Source organism: Rhipicephalus microplus, chromosome 3 (assembly GCF_043290135.1).
Source record: "Rhipicephalus microplus isolate Deutch F79 chromosome 3, USDA_Rmic, whole genome shotgun sequence".
NCBI classification, from domain to species: domain Eukaryota; kingdom Metazoa; phylum Arthropoda; class Arachnida; order Ixodida; family Ixodidae; genus Rhipicephalus; species Rhipicephalus microplus.
The window spans coordinates 41,055,858-41,074,049 of record NC_134702.1 but is presented as its reverse complement, the minus strand read 5'-3'; the positions used below and the strand labels follow the sequence as shown (position 1 = coordinate 41,074,049).

The following is an 18,192-nucleotide window of genomic DNA, read 5'->3' as shown; positions in this document are numbered from 1 at the left end:
TTCCTCGACGAAGGCGAATGCGGTAAGTCAAGAAAAAAAAACACAGTATGCCAGTTGCTCCCGTTTGTCGTGTTTTTCTCTGCGGATGTGGAGACGTTCTAAGCGCCCTCTGGCGAAAGCGAACAGCATGCGGACCTTCTCGAAGTCGCGGTGAGTTCGAGGAAGTCCATTGGACGAACTATGTCAGGGAGGACGAGGAAGCGAGCCGGCGGGATTCTCTGAGTGTACATTACCCCGAGAGTATAGTGAACTAGCGTAAACTCAGACGTGTGTAGTAGACACGAATATGCAGTTGCGAATGGCTAGTGACAATGTGTGACTGCTGGTGGATCAAGGCTTGTCTGGCATTAAGGAGGCCATCTTGAAAGCTTTGTTGTAAAGTCCAGTTTGATTGATTGATATGTGGGGTTTAACGTCCCAAAACCACTATATGATTATGAGAGACGCCGTAGTGGAGGGCTCCGGAAATTTAGACCACCTGGGGTTCTTTAACGTGCACCCAAATCTGAGCACACGGGCCTACAACATTTCCACCTCCATCGGAAATGCAGCCGCCGCAGCCGGAATTCGAACCCGCGCCCTGCGGAAAGTTTAGTTTCAGATAAGCAATGGTACCGACCTATCATGGCCGATATCGGTTTTAGCCGGTCGCTTTAAACTTGTTTTAATTTCTCTTTCATTGACATTCCTCAAGGTCCCTCTAGCATCTCTTGCCCCCCTAGTGCAGAGTGTCATAACAGCTGTCGTATATACACACCAGCAAAAATATCTGCTTTCTAATAAAAAGATCCCCTCTCTCTCTCTCCTTCGCTCTCGCTTTCTTCGTGGTTGTCATTCGATTGATTGATCGGAAAGCAACTACTTTCAGACCAACGACCTTGTAGAAACTACAACGTGTCCCCCATCTTTTTTTTTTCACTTTGTATTTCTGCTTTATTGAGCCAGCCATGATTTACATACTTGCTCGATTTTCTGTTCTTTTCTTATCCCTCAGTCTGTTTAGATATCGCCGATGGTTTAGAGTACAAACACTGATATTTGTTCTCACAGAAGTATTAGCAGCACCCGATAGAACTGAAAGAAGGTTAGATCATAATAGTGCCAATGAATACGGAAACTTGTATTTGAGACGGACTGAAAGAGAGAGAGAGAGAGAGAGAGAGAGAGATGCATGGAAAGGTAAACCGGACGTGCGTCAAGTTATATTTGAAGAGAGCTGGTATTGTTCTGGCTTCTTGTCTTACTGGAAACGTAGCCGTACTTGTATATACACATCAACTACAAAGTCGTACCTTGTTTTGCGAAAATTCTGTTTTCTTTCTGCGAAATTTGGTTGACGCCAATACACTTGCTGCTCAAACCTAGCCGCAGATATTCTGCAGGGTTTCCTCTAATCCTGCTTGCCGCTTCTCTAAACTACGCTTGCCAAGATGGTCATTGTCAAGTGCTTTCCGGTCCGTAAGAAATCGGTAAGCAAGTTCTTTGCTTGCAAGATGGTGTGCTGAAAGAGAGACGACGTGGCATGCGACGTGTGCATGCATACGTGTGGCATTCTTGGTGCACGGGGTATAAACGTCTACATCAAACGCACTGGGCCGTATAAAACACACAAATAAGGGCGTGCATCGTTCGTCATTGTACTGTTCCCCCTTGTTAAACGATACACCCCCCTCTCCATTTCATGGCTTTCTTACCCTGCGTTCCTGCCAAGCTGCTCGTGTAACGCGCAAACGCGCGTCAAGTCGTGACGTTTTCTGACGGCTGATGTAAGTGGGAGACTCGCTCGATCGACCAACGCGGTGCTCCCGTTCCGTACGTCGCATACGTTTATTCACTCTCTGCGAGGTTCTCCGGCTTCTTGGTGCCTAGTCCTCGTTTTCGGGCGTTTTCCCATGCACGTTCGTTTCACGCCGTATCTATCGCTCCACATCTCCCTCTATTACTGGAGGGTTACGCGGTGCAATAGAAAGAAAGAAAGAAAGAAAGAAAGAAAGAAAGAAAGAAAGAAAGAAAGAAAGAAAGAAAGAAAGAAAGAAAGAAAGAAAGAAAGAAAGAAAGAAAGAAAGAAAGAAAGAAAGAAGGAAAGAAAGAAAGAAAGACGCTGAAGTAGAGAATAAATGCTTTGCAATCCGTTCCTCACAAACTGACGTAGGCACGGGAGCATATACGTAAACGAACGGATCTAAGCGTGAACACGGACACGTTAGCACAGGGGACACGTTAGCAAGAAGCAAGAAGACGTCAAACAACCTGAAAGAAGAATGCGAGAAAAGTAAACATCTGCGTTAAAAAAAAGTGTTGGTGTCTGCTGTATAATGCCTTAACGACACCCTGTAACCCCCTCCCCCCCGTTTCGCCTCTTGATCCCTGCCGCTCGTTTGAGATGCACCATCGAGATAGCCTATAGCGTTGTCGCGGCCGGGCTACTTCTCTCTTTCTCTCAAAATGGAGCAGACAATTATCCGACGTGCCGACGACCTCAGTGTCGAACGTGCGGCCTTGCCCGGGATCCGAAGCTCTCCCCCTGGAGTGTATGCGTAGCGACGGCCGACCTGTTGTGAGATAAGAAAGGATAGGGTGCCTGAATGGTTTCCCTCGCCCGGAGCGGCGGGCGAGGGAAACCATTCAGGCACCCTAAGAAAGGACGGAGAAAAAGAGTGACGTGGGAAGGAATGAATTGAGAATCAGAACATTTGTACGCTCAACGTTCGTTCAGTTTAGAAGAAAACAACAGAGGCAGCGCGCCAATAAGCCCCCCCCCCCTCCCCTATCAAGGGGAGCGATCGAACAGCTTCGTATCCCCCACTGCCCTTCCTCCTCCCCCATGTGGATAGAAGAAAACAACAGACGCAAGGCACCAATGAATATCCCCTCCCCGGTATCAGGGGGAGCGATCGAACGATCGAACGGCTATTCGAATACATTGTAGGGCATATCGTTCGGAGAGACGACCCCAAAGGACACAAGCTCCCGAGATAACAGGTGCGGAAAAATGGCCAATCTAGTGAATATACTCCGCGAGACGGAATACAAGGAGCTCGGGAAGTTGGCCACGGACGTTGGAGCTCATTGGGAAGAGCCCTTGGAGTCGATCGCCCGAGAATGGTCGCAAGTTCCCGAAGCAGGTCATCCACTGAAAGAGGTAGCGAACGCCGTAACAAACGAAAAGCGCTATAAAAGAGCAAGAAAGCGTAAAGATATAATACTTTTACATCTAAGAAGCTGTCTTCTTGTATCTGAGAAAGTTGTAGGTACGGCAGTCGGAGCGAGTTATTGGCATAAACCATCGTGTTATATGGAGCAGTGTGACAGAACGCGTGAGCCTCAAAAGTTCTTCCTATATCACATTCAAAAGTTCTTCGTATATCAAATAACCGCCAGTGCGGATGTTACCCCAATGTTTAGTCTTGCAGTATTTTTACACATATGTACTACGGGTTTCGTTGTGCCTAATAATCAGCGAGAAGGAGAAACGTATCAAGAGGCAAACGCAGGGAAGTTAGCCGGAGTGTCACTGGAGACAAAAATGAAAGAAGGGGGTTGGGTGACTATGCCGCTGGATCTATAAGCATCGTTCCCAGTTATATGATCTCTCGGGCAGCAGTACGTGTTGCAGTTCTAGGGCACAAAAGGGTTCACAAAGAAAGGACGAGAAACGTACAGCTGTGAGTGGAATGCGAGAAGAAAACTGCTGGAGGTGAGGTCATGGGTAAAGAATTCGTAACGGTAAATTGGATGTTGGGGCAAAAAGAAAACAAAACTAAGGAGGGAAACCGAACGTAACCGGGACATAACGGTGGCACATTGTTTAACATGGAGGGGGGACAGCCTGTATCGTTAAACAGAAGACAAAAAAAAAAAACTGGAACGGAGGGGAAAAATGAACCGAACAAGGAAAGGACACCAGAGGAAAAGAGAAAAAAAAAGAGGGCCAACGCTGTGCGAAATGATGATGCGTGTAGTAACGAGCGACCTCAGAACGCGGTAAGTTTTCAAGGGAATGGGACGGACACTGTACAACACAGAAGAAAGAAAAGCTAAAACACGAGGAAAATGAGAGTTATGAAAATGACTTCGAAACTGTGACGAGAAAGAGGGGCGCAGGGCGAAACATAATTACACTGCATAAAAAAAGTGAAGGGGCGTAGACAAGACCAAGACGGTGGTGGTACATACCAGAGTGCAAAGACCCTGCGAGGGATGAACTGCCATTGATGTAACTGCCGAAGGTGCGAGTTCAAGGAAAAGAAGGTGAATTAAATCACGTTTATTCATCTCGGGGATACACTTTAGAACAAACTGAAGGAGAAGTCAGTCAAATGGTGGTGGTAATTATGGTGGAGTTGCTGACGCCCCATATTAACACGCCTATGCTACAGGATGGGGTTAGAATCCAATCGATAAGTGCAAATGATACCGCGAGAGGAAAGAGGGGTAGCAGAGGGGTGATTCCATTCTGACTGTATGCAACTTTCAGAGTAAAGAAAATGAGCTTAACTACTTTCGTTGTTTAGTTTTAAATCGCCAAGCATACTATATGATAATGAGAGACGCCGTAGTGAAGGGCTCCGGATTTTTCGACTGCCCGGGATTCTTTAACGTGCTCCTAGTTCGAAGCACACGAGCATGGAAAATTTTCACTTCTATCGAAAATGTGGCCACCAGGGCCGGGATTCGATCCCGCGACCTGCGTATCAGCAGTCGGACCCCTTAACCCTTAGAATACCATGGTGGGAGGAGGGAAAGGATCTTCAAATTGAAAGAGATTAGTCATACGCGAGCATAACAATATATCAAAAGAAAATATATTTGAAATTATTTAATGCACCAAATACCTGCGGCACAAATGCGCTACTTTTTTTTCATTGACTCCAAGCTTTCACAATACTAGCGAAGGTATAACGGGAACATCCGCGTATTTCGGGGCGTGCTTTAGGAACGAATAGCTCAGAACACCCTGAAAAATCGTTCCAGGCAGCTGCGCATATAAACTCGCTGGCTACACTTCGCAAATGTCAAGATGCTCGTTAGATAAGTAATTAAATAATGAAGAGAGTCTTATGGCATTGGAACAGCTACGCATTTTGTAGTTCACGCGCAAGTAACGTCTGACATATATTGCAGTGAGACGGTAAGTTGGGGCAGTTGTTAAATAATCGTGAACTTGCTTACAGTGCAACACCAGAAACACAGGACAGGGAAGGACAGGGAAGGACAGGGAATGGCGCATTTGTGCCACAGCGCCGTCTTTTCTTTCTCTTTTACTCCTTCCCTGTCCTGCGTTTCTGGTGTTGCGCTGTAAAAAAAAAATTAACGTCTGACAGCTTGGAGTAGTCTAAATCACTGATTACAGTCCCGGCCGCTATAGCTGTCTCGGGTTACCGCTTTTTGTGTGTGTCACCTGAAAGCAAAGCGCCCGGTTTATGTAGGTGCGAATTAAAACTTTGGGCTCCTACCTTCTAACACGTGGTCAAGACGAGGGAGTCGCAGAAATATATGAATATACGAGAGGGTAAACCGTATTGGCGAACGTACACGTGACAGACTGTAGTCGACAGTTGTTGAAGGAAACGTGACGTGTGCTTGATAAAACCTCGATGAAAACAAGTCCTCTATATAGTTGATGCACTGACTCCGGGTTCAGACTTTCGTTTTCCGCGATCATTTGTCTACTGCGAAGAGCTCACATCTACATGCCTGTACCGCTTAATGTGAGATGTCCCTGTATCACGTCATTGTACCTACCGGCTGTGACGTTTAGCGTATAACATATCCTCTGTGTCACGTCATTGTTTGATAAGCATCACTGCAGTGCCAACACGCCCAACCGTCTACCCTAGATGTTAATCATTATTTATAAGAGGTAGCAATCAACAACATGGAAGATTTCTTGAGTGGCTCCACGAGCTTCCCTTTTGAGTATCGCCAACTTCACGCCCAACGATGGCGAGTGGCGTCTTTCGTTGTGTCGTTGACTTCGATGAAAGACTTGGTACTGAGTTTTGCTTGCGAATGTGTTAACTGATGGACGATTTTAAAGTCGCTTTCTACACTTGAAGTAGCATCCTAAGTGGCATTACCAAGAAGACGCTTCTAACACCCGCAGAGATTGCCTCCATCTCTGTCTGTGTATGATTATATATAGAAGGCACAATCGTGCTCTCACCCTACGTTCTCGAAGAAACTGGGTAACCTCGCGTAAACCCGTATTCACAACAAGAAAACGCCGTGAACAAGATCATCCCCTAAGAACAGCCGCGAAAGTAACTCTGGAGGGCAAAGACCTTCAACAGGCCAGGAAAGAGGAGCGCGCGAGTTTTTTTAAATCTGAAGGCGAAGAAAAGAACAACTCATTTTTTTTTTTTTGTCGAGACGTCGGGCCAAAACAACTCGCTTGACGCTTTTTTTCCTTCGCGCATCTATCGCAAGATGTAGGGTGTACAACGACGCAAGACGAGATACGGTGGCGACGTACACAGTTCATCGGCGAGTCATCGGAGCACGTCCGGACGAGCCCGCGTCGTGAGCGGTTGTAAGAGTCGGTAACAATGTTGCGAGGCGCGAATTTTAAAACCTTTGAAAGAGGAAGGGTACGCGGTACGATGGCTTCGCTATGCGAGCAGTTTTTTTTTTTTTATGTGACCCCTGATAAGACGAAGCAAGTTCGCTTTCGTACTCTGTCTTTTGTACAGGGAAGGTTCGACTCGGGTGGCCCACAACTGGTATCGTAACGTATTTTGTGTTTTATCTGTCCGTGTTTTGTACGCCTTGTGCTTGATCCCCGAAGGCGAACCGTGGAGGAAGAACAGATGGAGTCAACTATCTGGTTAGGTGCTTTATTTCTTTTTTTTTTCTTCAAGTGAGTCAGTCAACAAAGTGCGTGTTGGAGCAGTCGTGACGATGTCGGTTGAAAGTAAAATCTCGTTTGCCATTCAGGTCGCATCGGTTCGGTGAGATCGGCGTACGTCTCTGTATGCGTTTATAAGGGCAAGAAAACAGAGAGTGAAGGAAACAAAAAGGTGCACTTGGTGGTGCGTGCTTCGAAGGAAAGTTATGGGAAAAGATGTCTGTTCGTAGCATGCTTGCTTTCGAAGACAACCGCTGATGAAGAGAAGTACATAACGACGGAGTAGAAGCAGAAGGAGAAGAGAAGGAGGAGGAGCGTGAATCTCAAGACGGAAGTAGCCAGTTTGATTTCTTGATGTAGGGTCAATGCACATCTCATTTTGAACTATTCGTAACCTCCGTGCAACAGGTCTCAGGCGTGGCCGACCACCCGACTTTAACCGCTGGTTTTGTGGACCACACCACTGTTCTCTGCTGGACTTTATATAGGAAGCAAACTTGTGTGTGCATTTTTGAACAAAAAGTTGTTATTCCAGGGCAGACTTTCGAAAAAAAATTATTTTCGCCTCCCAAAGCCAATCTCTCCGAGCAAGTCTATGCCTCTGCGATTAGAGGTTTTACATCTACCTTCCTCACACTGTCATACTGTAAAGAATGACGCTACCTTATACAACCCTTTTCCATTCCCAAGCGGAGGATAGCAAACCGGAGACTTCCTTTGGTTAACCTCGCCGTCTTTATTTTATCCTGCTCTCTCTCTCTCTCTCTCTCTCTCTCTCTCTCTCTCTCTCTCTCTCCCTCTCTTTTTGCCTCGCTGCAAACACTCCTTTCATGACGCGGAATCCACCGGTCATGCCCTTCCAGGGTGCTTCATTCGTGCACGTAAGGTTGTTACGCTGCACAAGACGTGTAACCAGCGTAGAAGATATTGTAACCAGCGTAAAAGAACCGGCAAGAACAAACTTAATGTAATCCATTTGCATTTAATCGCTACCGCTATACTAAATATTATACCCTTTTTTCGGGGTGACGAAATCATAGAGGGCTCGTATTTCGTATTCATTATGATCATCATCATCGTCGTCATCATCAGCAGCAGCAGTAGCAGCCTGACTGTGCCCATAGCAGGGCAAAGTCTTCTCCCATGTTCCGCCAGTCAACCCAGTCCTGTTCTTCCCCCCCCCCCCTTACCTAAAGACACTAAGCTGTGCTCCCTCGACGGGAGACAGAAAATAGCCTCCTTTTATTTCCTTTTTCTTTCGCAAATCTCTCTGTCTGCCAGGTTACACCTGTATTACTGGCACGTTACTACGTGTTAGCGCTGTGTAAACAAGAGGGGCGAACGCCTTGCCCAAACTCAAATCACGTCGGGAACCCGTCAGAATCTCACGTGCAAGTGAGAGCGGTGCCTCTTTATCGTTCCCACAATGTCCAGATGACCCGATCACGTGAAGACGACGTTGCGGATGAGCTTCCATGTTCGCACAGGGCTCGGGGATCCCTTCGATCGAAAGTCAACAATGGCGGCTCACTCCAACATCAAGGCCGGAAGGGCCGCTCCGTGAACGTCGCTCCGGGTGCGTTACTTCGTATACGAGCCTCGATTGACGCTCTCTCTCTCTCTCATCTTCTCATACCCGTCATCATCCACTCGGTGCAATGCACCTGCCTGCAAGCATTCGAGGCATCGGGTTCGGCGGCCGCTGCCGTTGTTAGAAGGCTTCGGTTATGTGTGCCGCGGTGCTCCTCGACTTGGGAAGCACTTGCCGAGGAGCACAATGGGCCCCCGTCCACTTAACGCGCTCGGCTCGGAGGGCACGGTTGTTATCCCGCTGCGCGCTTCTTATTCGCCTCCTTCTTCGGAAGACAAATAGAGCAAGCTGCCGGCGCTGGCCGCACGGCCGGCAGGAGGTTTTTTTTGCGAGTCCGTGCAGCCCCCTTAACGGGAATTCGCTCCACTTTGACCACGAAGAGCGTGCCTGGAAAAGCAACTCGAACGCTTGTCGGGCGATGGGCGTGTGGGATTCCGCGCGGAGTGGCCGTAGCGCAGTTTTCACGTGCGCTCATTCCTCCCCAAATTAAAGGCGTGCCGAAACGCCCCCCTTTTGGTTTGAAGCTAGAAATTTCTTTTTGCCTCACGGGCTCGCGCTGCCAACGCGTTGAGGCATTTAATTGAATGCCTAGTAACATGCGTTCAGCGTGCAGCGCGATCGTGAGTGCACGCGGGTTTGAATAAAGGGTGCATCAAGCCCTGATAACTAACCGGGCGTTTACCTGTTGTGTGCAACACGTGCTTAGAGGAAACCCATTCTCAGCGTATGCATATTCTCTTAACTGCAGCGAAGTGGCTCACGTAATTGTAAAATTAAAATACCCTCTCGGAGATTGTGAGGCCCGCCTTGTAAATAGGTCAATTTGACGCTGTGAAGTTCTTTGGCGTGCACTGAGTATACGGTATATGCCGTATGTTGCACATTGCACTTCCATAGGAATACGAGTTTTGAAACGAGGATCGAACGCGTGACCTCGTACTCAACAGAGCCCACTCTGTAGACGGACGTCCATAGCACCCTGCAATATAGGTCTTGCCGGAGGTTGCCACTTAAACTGTCGTTCTTATGAAGCGTACTTCAGTTGGGATCGCAGCATGGGATCAAAGGGCGCCGTCAAATAGACAGGACGACGCCGCCATACAAAAAGTACTTTACGGTTACATCCCAAGGGCTCTTCTTGCTGTCAAAGGCAAGGAAGTAAAGCCCACTATCCTCGACCTTAGAAGTTTTATACCATATACAAGAAAGAAAGCGAATCATGTAAAAAAGAAATGACTGCAGCAGGCCACGTGCTTTGCACTAAGCATACATGGTATGCACCCTTTGTTTAATGTAGCTTGAACCGAAAGCTGCTAGTGGACATGTGCTACCACGCTGCAATATTTGTCAATGCACCACTCTAACAGATGGTTCAAGTTCAGACAGAAGTTCTGTAGAAAGTAGATGCCCGAAGCGATGAGAAATCGCCGAAGACGGTATGTCAGTGGGGCCAACGTTTGGACAAGGCGATGACGAAGAAAAGTTCAATTTTAAGAATGTCACTGCCTGCTCGACGATTTCTTGTCGCTATTAGGAGACAGAGTTCGGAACGTCTTGCCCAACTTGCCTTGCGTACCCATGCGCAATGTTATCAGTCCTCCCTAACGAAGAGACACTCGACATGCAGATATTGAAGTTACAAAACATCGTAACAAAAGCCACACCTAAATTGAACGTGAACTGTTGCTGGGGTTAGGAACGCTCGAAAGAGAAGACATTTAAACGGCCCCTATACGCTTGTCACTGAGTGCCACTTGGACCATGGTTGGTTCTGAATACACTGAAATGTGTAGTCAATGCCGCTTGGTGATCGCTCCTATTTTAAAGTGGTCCCACGGCAGTCTTCGAGGCGACGTTTAGTAGATTAAGCTGTACTTAATAGTTACAACTTCTTTCACTTTTTTGTTTGCTCTGGTATACGTCGACTCTCGTTTTTGTGGGTAGTGAAGTAGGCCAGTTCACGCAAACGCTACTGACCTAAAGTATATTCAAGGAGCTCTCACTGCTGGACTTACTTGAAAGTGATCTCAGACAAACATGATGTCGTCGCATGTCATCAATGGGAACTGACTGGTCAGTGGCAAACACTGTTGCACGCTTTGAGGATTCCAGCTGGGGCACGGCTAGCCATATGGCACGCTATTCAATAACGCATAACATGCGGACATCAGGCATGCAGCCTGCGTGGGTGGGGGTGGCATGCCCTGCCTCCCCTTCCGGAAATGCCGATGCAGAGGCGTGTTTCACCAAAAATATATACTGAAAACATATTTTCACTAGTCGAGACTTTCAGCAAGTGGTCCCACCCCGAAAAAATCCTCGGCTCCAGGTCTAATGGGCGTATACCGTCGTCTGTACTATAAGTGACAGTCCAAAAAACGGCGTGATCTGTACTTGCGAAACTATGCACTTCACTTACCATCTGCACCTCCGCTTTCACACACAGTTCTCGAGAAACGTCGATATCAAAAGAAGCGAGCCTATGCTGTGACGTTACTGAATGTACGAGTGGTACACTGGCTGGTCCATCTGTACATGTTCCACTCGAGTCTGACAGCAGTGCATTCGTAACTACATGTACGATTTGACAGCCAGAACAGCAGCGCAATAATGTTGATTATGATACAAGCATTAGGCATTGTCAACATTTATGCCGGTCTTCTTCGCAACTATACGTGTATTGGTCGTCTGAGATGAGCACGGTATGATATGAAATGGTATGGTATCATAGATGGTGATGAGAAGAACTCGAAGAACACTCGACTAAAATTTGATAAATGATTTCTTCAAGGAGGGGCGAAGTCTAATTCAGTGTAACATCAAAGCACATTGCCTAAGGAGTGAAGGAAAGGGAATAATATTTAATATGGTTTGTTTCATTTGGGCCCTTGTTAAAATGCAATATGCATGCAGTAATGCCACTGCTAGTGAGAACAGACAACTCGTCCATCAAACGGCGATGTTGCGCTCCCATTATTTGCGTAAGAAAAAAAAACGCTTGAATTCTCGATGTATCGATGATCATCTAAGCGGGGACGACGTACTCGTACACACAAACAAAACCAGTGGGGCGTCTTTCTTTGGAGGCGTACAAGTATGTACACACTTCATCGGTGCACGAATTCCGAATTAATCTGGACTTCTCGGGTGGTGCACTAACATCTCGTCGTGTGGGCAGCAGAAATATATCGAGTGCATTTTACCCTTATCGCTTACCTACTTATACAGTGATCACTCGCATACCGGTAGCCTAACAATATTTGCGTAAAGAATGGTTTCTGTCGCAAGGGAAGTAATACTTGAGAGCTCTTCACGTGGTTACATGCATTTGCAAGCTGTGTGTAAACCCTGCTACGCTCTGAGTGCACTGCTCCTCTGTGCGGGAAGTGATAAAAAGACACGGGAAAGGCAAAAAAAAATGTACGAATAATAATCATACAAACAGTTGCCAGTCAATGGCAGATCGTGAAGGCTCAGTAAAACGACAAAAACAGAGACTAATGCGTATAATACTGATTGATTGATTGATTGATTGATTGATTGATTGATTGTATTCTACAGACCGAAAATCTTGCATGACATTGCGCGTACTAAGAAATATATTACACGGTGATTCTGAGTGTGCGAACGTGACCTGCATTCAACGGAGAAGCATAGCAACACCGAAAACTATCCCCAAGTTCTCCCTAAGAAGAATGTGTATTCAGAGAATACTTCAGGCGCGTCGTTCTGCTTGTTGAGCTCAGTCCTCCCACGCATGCGCAAACGAGCGAGTAAAGCGGCTGGTGTCACGTCCCCGTTTTGTTCCCGGAGTCGTAGAATCGGTCTGTACCTGTCTGTTAACACGTACGAAGAAATGCCGTTGCTGCCAATTGCGTGATGGCACAGCGTCGCACGACCTACGTAGCAGGTTATCGGTGTACCCCTCTGGGAAATGGCATTTTGGGTGCCACAGTGAAGTGCTCTCGTAGCACACTCGATGCTACCTCTCGAATTACCCCATCAATAAAAGTTTTTTGTCATGGATCCCCATCTATGTAAAATATATGCCATTACCATCGACACAAGATAAGAGATGTCTTATCGCTCACTGTCTCCGCTGCAGGGCCAACACGCCGATGGAGAACCAGGTGACGCCCGTGTACCTGGCAGCGCAGGAGGGCCACGTGGCCGTGCTACAACACCTGGTCACCGTGGCCGGAGGAAACCTGCACCTGAGGGCGCGCGACGGCATGGCCCCGCTGCACGCCGCGGCGCAGATGGGAGCCCTGGACTGCGTCCGCTGGATGGTGAGTACCACGTCATCTCGGTGTTCCTATTTGTCGCGCGTGATACTTTCCGGCAAGATTGTTCGTGCTTAATCTTTCAGTGTGACAACCCATAGAGTTTCTCAAGATTAACTAGAGTGCACTCTGGCGCTGCGATCATTCAGCGACCATGGGAATGATGGGTAGTACACACATTTGCCTAGTCTTCGTACTTGCGGGTGGCGAATCGTACTTGCGGCTTCATTTATTGCTGTGTTTCGATTTTGTTTTGAAAGAAAGATTCAACCTTTTAAACTTCATGACCCAATTTGGAAAGGTAATTAAAAATAATAGGGTGGTGAAGCGCAATCACTGAACATTTGCCGATTTTTGTTTCATGAGAAAAGAGCTTCAAGCCACACGAACACACATGGAGCCAAAAGCGGGCCACAAGTACGAAGTTTAGACAAATGTGTGTACTACCCATCATTCCCATGCTCGCTGAAGCGCCGTGTGTTGCAGCTCCTATAGACACTAGCGCCAGACTTCCCTCTAGTAAGTATTGTGGGAAACTCTATGTGACAACCGTCTTATCATTGTTGGAGGGCTCGACAGGGTGCAGGATTGCCTTGTAGAGTTGCAACAGGACATCGGGAGGACCGGGGTAGGTGGAAACCATACAAGGTGCCTGCAGAAGGGTTTTACTGTTTCAGGAACGCCGACAAACTCTCGCGGAACATGGTCTTCCGTCAGCTTCCCCACAGGCCACGTGAGGAAGATGGGTCGGAGGTTATTATTGATGTTGATGGCTTTACCCGGCTCGGGAATGAAAGCTACTAGTGCCGTTGTCCAATCTATGGGGAGGGGTGTCACTCCAATCCAGATAGTCTTGAAGTAATCGAGGAACATATCGTAGGCGGCATCTAAAAGGTTGGCTAGAACCTTTACCGTCACCATCTCCGTGATGAAGCAAGCGACTGATCGAAACTTGGAACGCGAACAAAGCTTCGAAGGTAATTGATGAGCTATTTATTGATTCCGTAGTTTCCAGCAGTGGGTTTTAAAGCCTGATAACAATGATGTCATGTTGGAAAGAAAAAGGTGGACTGAGAAAACTGGCACGACAGATACGTGATGAGGCGCTTACTCCTGCGGAAACAGCGAGTTGTCAAACCTACTTGGCCCAATAAAATTTAAATACATTTGTAGCGTTCTAGCAGTACTCACCACTCCTTACTCTTATCTCTCGTTTTTGCCTCGATACTGAAAACTTAAACATTCTTGCAGTCACTGCGTGATTCTGACAACTTTTTGCTTTCCCTTGTAAAACGTCTTGTCCAAGCGTCTCTTCCTTCCGTCTGTGTGGAATCCCAGCGTTTTTGAAGGTTGGACGTCCCCAACAAATCGAGATTGGAGAGAGGTGGTTAGCTGAAAACATTTCTAGAAATATAAAAGCCTTACAAACCTTTTCTCTTTTTTTTTCTTTTTTTGACTCCCAATCAGTCTATACAATTCACATTCTTCTGCACGATATTAATGGGGTTGCTTTAATTATGCGGAGGTTATAATGACGAATACATTTTCTGGCTTTTGACATAGGTATCCCCGTTTGTTTGATAATCATCCGTCTTATAGATTGACTCTATACCTTTCCAAGGATGTTCGAGAAGAGAGCACACGTGAGCGGGAATGCATGAGTGGCAAATGGGGAGAATCAAAGTTATATGGTATTCCCTTCTCCATCACATTTTGCTCACTTTCCTCGAAAGCCCAAGCGTTATTTACAGCGGGGAAGAAAAACCCACTGGTACGACAGGCCGTGTGGTGCCTATAGAGTTTGAGTGAACCGCGTCGTGCGCACTTACTTATTTCCCGTTGAAACGAGGCGCTGGTATCTTAACAACTCATTGGCATGCAAAGCGCGACCGATTCGACGTAAACCGTTCGTTGCGACGATCCCGCTCTTCTTCGCTGCAACCGGGGAGCGTCCGCCACGAGCCCCACGATAAGGCTGGATAATGCGGCAGTGGCGTCGAGTAATTTTCTCTTCTGCCGCGCTTTGCTTATCGGTAAATACCGCTGGTTGTCATCGTAAGTTAAACAAGCAAGCGTGTGTAGCCTATAGTTCCAGCCATGCGCAGATTTATCGTGAGAGCTTGGAGCAACAGCGCGCATATATGATCGCTATAGCTTGTTCTCGCTTTTCAACCCCATCGCACCAATTAAGCCGGGCAGCGCTGGCGTGGGCTTTGTCGCCTGGCGCCGTTGGAAACTAAGCTGCCGTCAAGTCCACGCCACCTCTGAGGCTGTTATATATTTATAGTCTCTCTTTTTCTTTCTTTTTTTGTGCTCTCTGTGGCATCTATTTTCTTTCGTAACGAATCCTTCTCGGTGTTTTGCCATTAAGTCGAGCCAGTTGCGTAACGTACGCAGTGGTAATTGAAATTTATACTGAAATTTTGGTGCCTGTTAGGGGAAAGGTCTCGGAAACGAGCTCTTTATGCACAGTTTAGCGAACCTCTCGCCGTATTTCGTTGCAGCGTTACCTGATATTAGGTAATGTGCTTTGTGCGCCTACTGGAAAACCAGCCTGATACGAAGCTGACTGCAAGTGAGGCTTTGTTTTCTAAATGGCCAGTCTTAAGTGGTCCGTGAAGGCACTGTAATCAAGCAGGCTAGTTACATCGCAGAATTGAAAAAAAGGACGGGAAGGAGCGTCTGAGTGAGCAGTGGTAGTTTGGAAGAGAATAAAAAAATGGCAGCATATCCATGGGGTGAATGATGGAGAGCGGGGCGAAGCATCCGTCCATTCATTCGTTCTTGCTTCCGTCCATCCATGCGTCCGTCAGTGTGACCGTCCATGCATCCGCCCGTCAGTGCGTGTATCTGTTCGTGCGTCCGCACGTTTATCCGTGCGTCCATCCTTGCGTTCGTCCGTGCGTCCGCCCCTGCGTCCATCCATGCGTCCATCCATGCGTCCATCCGTCCGTGCAGCCATCCGTGCGTCCGTCCATGCATCTGTCTGTGTGTCCGTTCGTCCATTTAGTCTACACTTTAAGTACCACCATCTCGCATCTTTTCATCACATATTCCGCATACAGAAGCACCGCCATCCAGCGGACATTCCAAGGACTACACGAGAGGTGGCACACGCACACTTTTTTACGGCTTGCGCTTCGTGTCGACTTCCCACCTTTAACCACCTCGAGTTCAGGGTATATACTAGTTCACTGTATTCATGTCACTGCGGCCCAACGCTCGCTAAACCTTTCTAAAACCAAGGAGGTTACGCCCAGCGAGTAAGACGTAGCAACCTTTTCCTGTCAGATAGTGCTCAATGTACTTGCCAATGGCTGCTAATGGGAAATGAGACACAGGAGAATTCGGCTTTTAGTTAACGCGCACGCTGCGATTTTTTTATTGTTCAACAACGCACAGAAGAAATCTCTCACCGGCACCACCATGGAGGTCAAAATGTAAGACTGGTTACACACTACGACTACTACTACGACTACGAGGGGCGAACAAGTGCCGCTATAAGGAGCTTCGCCCCTAAATAAATCGGCGATACCCATCTAGTTGCTATTGTCGTTTCACACGGGACGGCTTTATGCTCTCCCATAGTTGAGTACCTTTTACTCTAAATCGTCACCCACTTATTCTAACCCCCCCCCCCCCCCCCAATTCCACGTCACGTTTCAATCTGCGACGCTCAGTGTGCGCGGTTTGTACGTGTCACATTTTTATCCGGCCGCAGGGTCGTTCTTTCCATTCTTCCTTCTTCTTTTTCTTTCTTTTTTTTTGCTTTCACAGTATATCTAGCGCAAATAATTTCGCCTTAGGTCTAAGACGCAACAAAACATGCAATCCTCTTTCGGGGAACAGATTCAGCGAAGTCTTATGCGACCGATTCGGAGACACAAGCGGCGAAGTGTGACGGGGCCGGCTAGGGTGCACGACTCGTTTGTCAAGCTTTGTCAAAAGTTGGTTGCAAAACAATGCAGACATAGTTCGTTGTCGCACCGCGTACACCTTTATACCTGCTCGCGATATCATCTAACGGGCGCCGTTCCCGATTTCTTGTCGCCTTGTAACAACGCACATTGCATGGCCGTGCGACAACTTCTCAGCGCACGCCTATACTTCAAAAAAGGGCGTCTGGAAAACATTTCGATGCACAGCCGTGGGCCACGTAAATTATTTTCCACGCTACCACTTCCAGTTACCATGCGTTGTAGGGTGCGAGCACGTGATAGATTGTGACACCTAAATTGAAAAGCGAATGTGGCCGACGATAAAAGTCAGTGATAAGTAATCAGTGCAGACAACGGAAATTTTCCTTACTTTAATCATGCATCAACTGGTCTTGGCCCTCATTATTTGGTTAATTGTGATTAAGCGACACTACGACGAGGTCTCGTTCCTTTTCTTTCTTTTCTAGCTTTTTTTCTTTGTCACCAAACGCATGTAGTCGCTAGCGGGAGAGCTGATATTGAATTAAGAATACTGGAAGAGTGGAAATCGTGGAGTGATGAAGCGTGCGGTTAGCCAGTGGAACGCCAGCAGAGTGTGCTACTGGAACTATCGCGATTAAATATAAACAATAACTTTTGGCTTTCACGTGCCAACAACCACGACGAATGTGAGGCGCGCCAGTAGTTTAGGGATGAGGGAATAAGTTTGACAAGGTGGGGTAGTTTAACATTGCACTTAACCAACAATACGGGTGTTGCTGCATTTTTACTCTGCCTAAATGTGGCAGCCCGCGATATGGAATCGAACCCGCGTCATCAAGCACGATTCTATGTCTTCAAGCATTAGAGCGAACAGCGAGGCACATAGTTGCTCCACAAGTGCAGATGAGACTAAGAAATCGGCTGGCTTATTTCGCGTATTCCTGTATTGTGGAGATAGTTGTTGATTTTATATATATATAATCAGATGACTGGCGTATGGCGTGTGTAGCGCGAACGCTTTGTCTATTTCGCAATGCTATTTTATAAGTTGGGTGAATACGCAAATGCGCTTTTTTATGCTGATGTGATTGGCTATTCTCTGAATAGCTGACTTTGTTCTTCTGTGATGAGATTCTTTGCACAATTGGTAACCCTCTGCGATAAGGTTTGAAAACGCGTTTTCCCTTAATGTAAGGGTTTTAGTTATAAACTCCGTAAAACCACCCCAGATGCTGGTTTACTGTTTATACCTCCCTAATTCTTCGAGAAGGCGAGCTTGAGATGTGAATGAGGTATGGATTGTAGAGGTAGAGGAGGATACAGTAAGTCGTGAGCTCATTTTTTTTCTTTTTTTTTGGGGGGAGGGGGCGGGGGGGGTCCTGTATACTTTCACGTTTAATATTTAAAGCAAAAAGGTGTAATCTCTAGGTGAATCAAGGGTGGACCAATCAAACATAACCGACAGGAAAAAGTAGTGTCTGATTCAGTTATACACATTTATAGTTGTTCAATGTCTTGCAATCCCCTCCGCGGTGCTCTAGTGACTAAGGT

At 47.1% G+C, this 18,192-nt stretch overlaps 1 protein-coding gene across 2 annotated transcripts in view; it reads left to right on the top strand.

Annotated features, from left to right (window-relative positions):
* Positions 1 to 18,192, top strand: part of LOC119176002 (uncharacterized) — a 353,641-nt gene that overhangs the window by 216,695 nt on the left and 118,754 nt on the right. For both annotated transcript variants that reach the window (XM_075889318.1, XM_075889319.1), the window contains exon 3: positions 12,544 to 12,727. In XM_075889318.1, the coding sequence (XP_075745433.1) occupies positions 12,544 to 12,727 (184 nt within the window). The remainder of the gene's footprint in view (positions 1 to 12,543; positions 12,728 to 18,192) is intronic.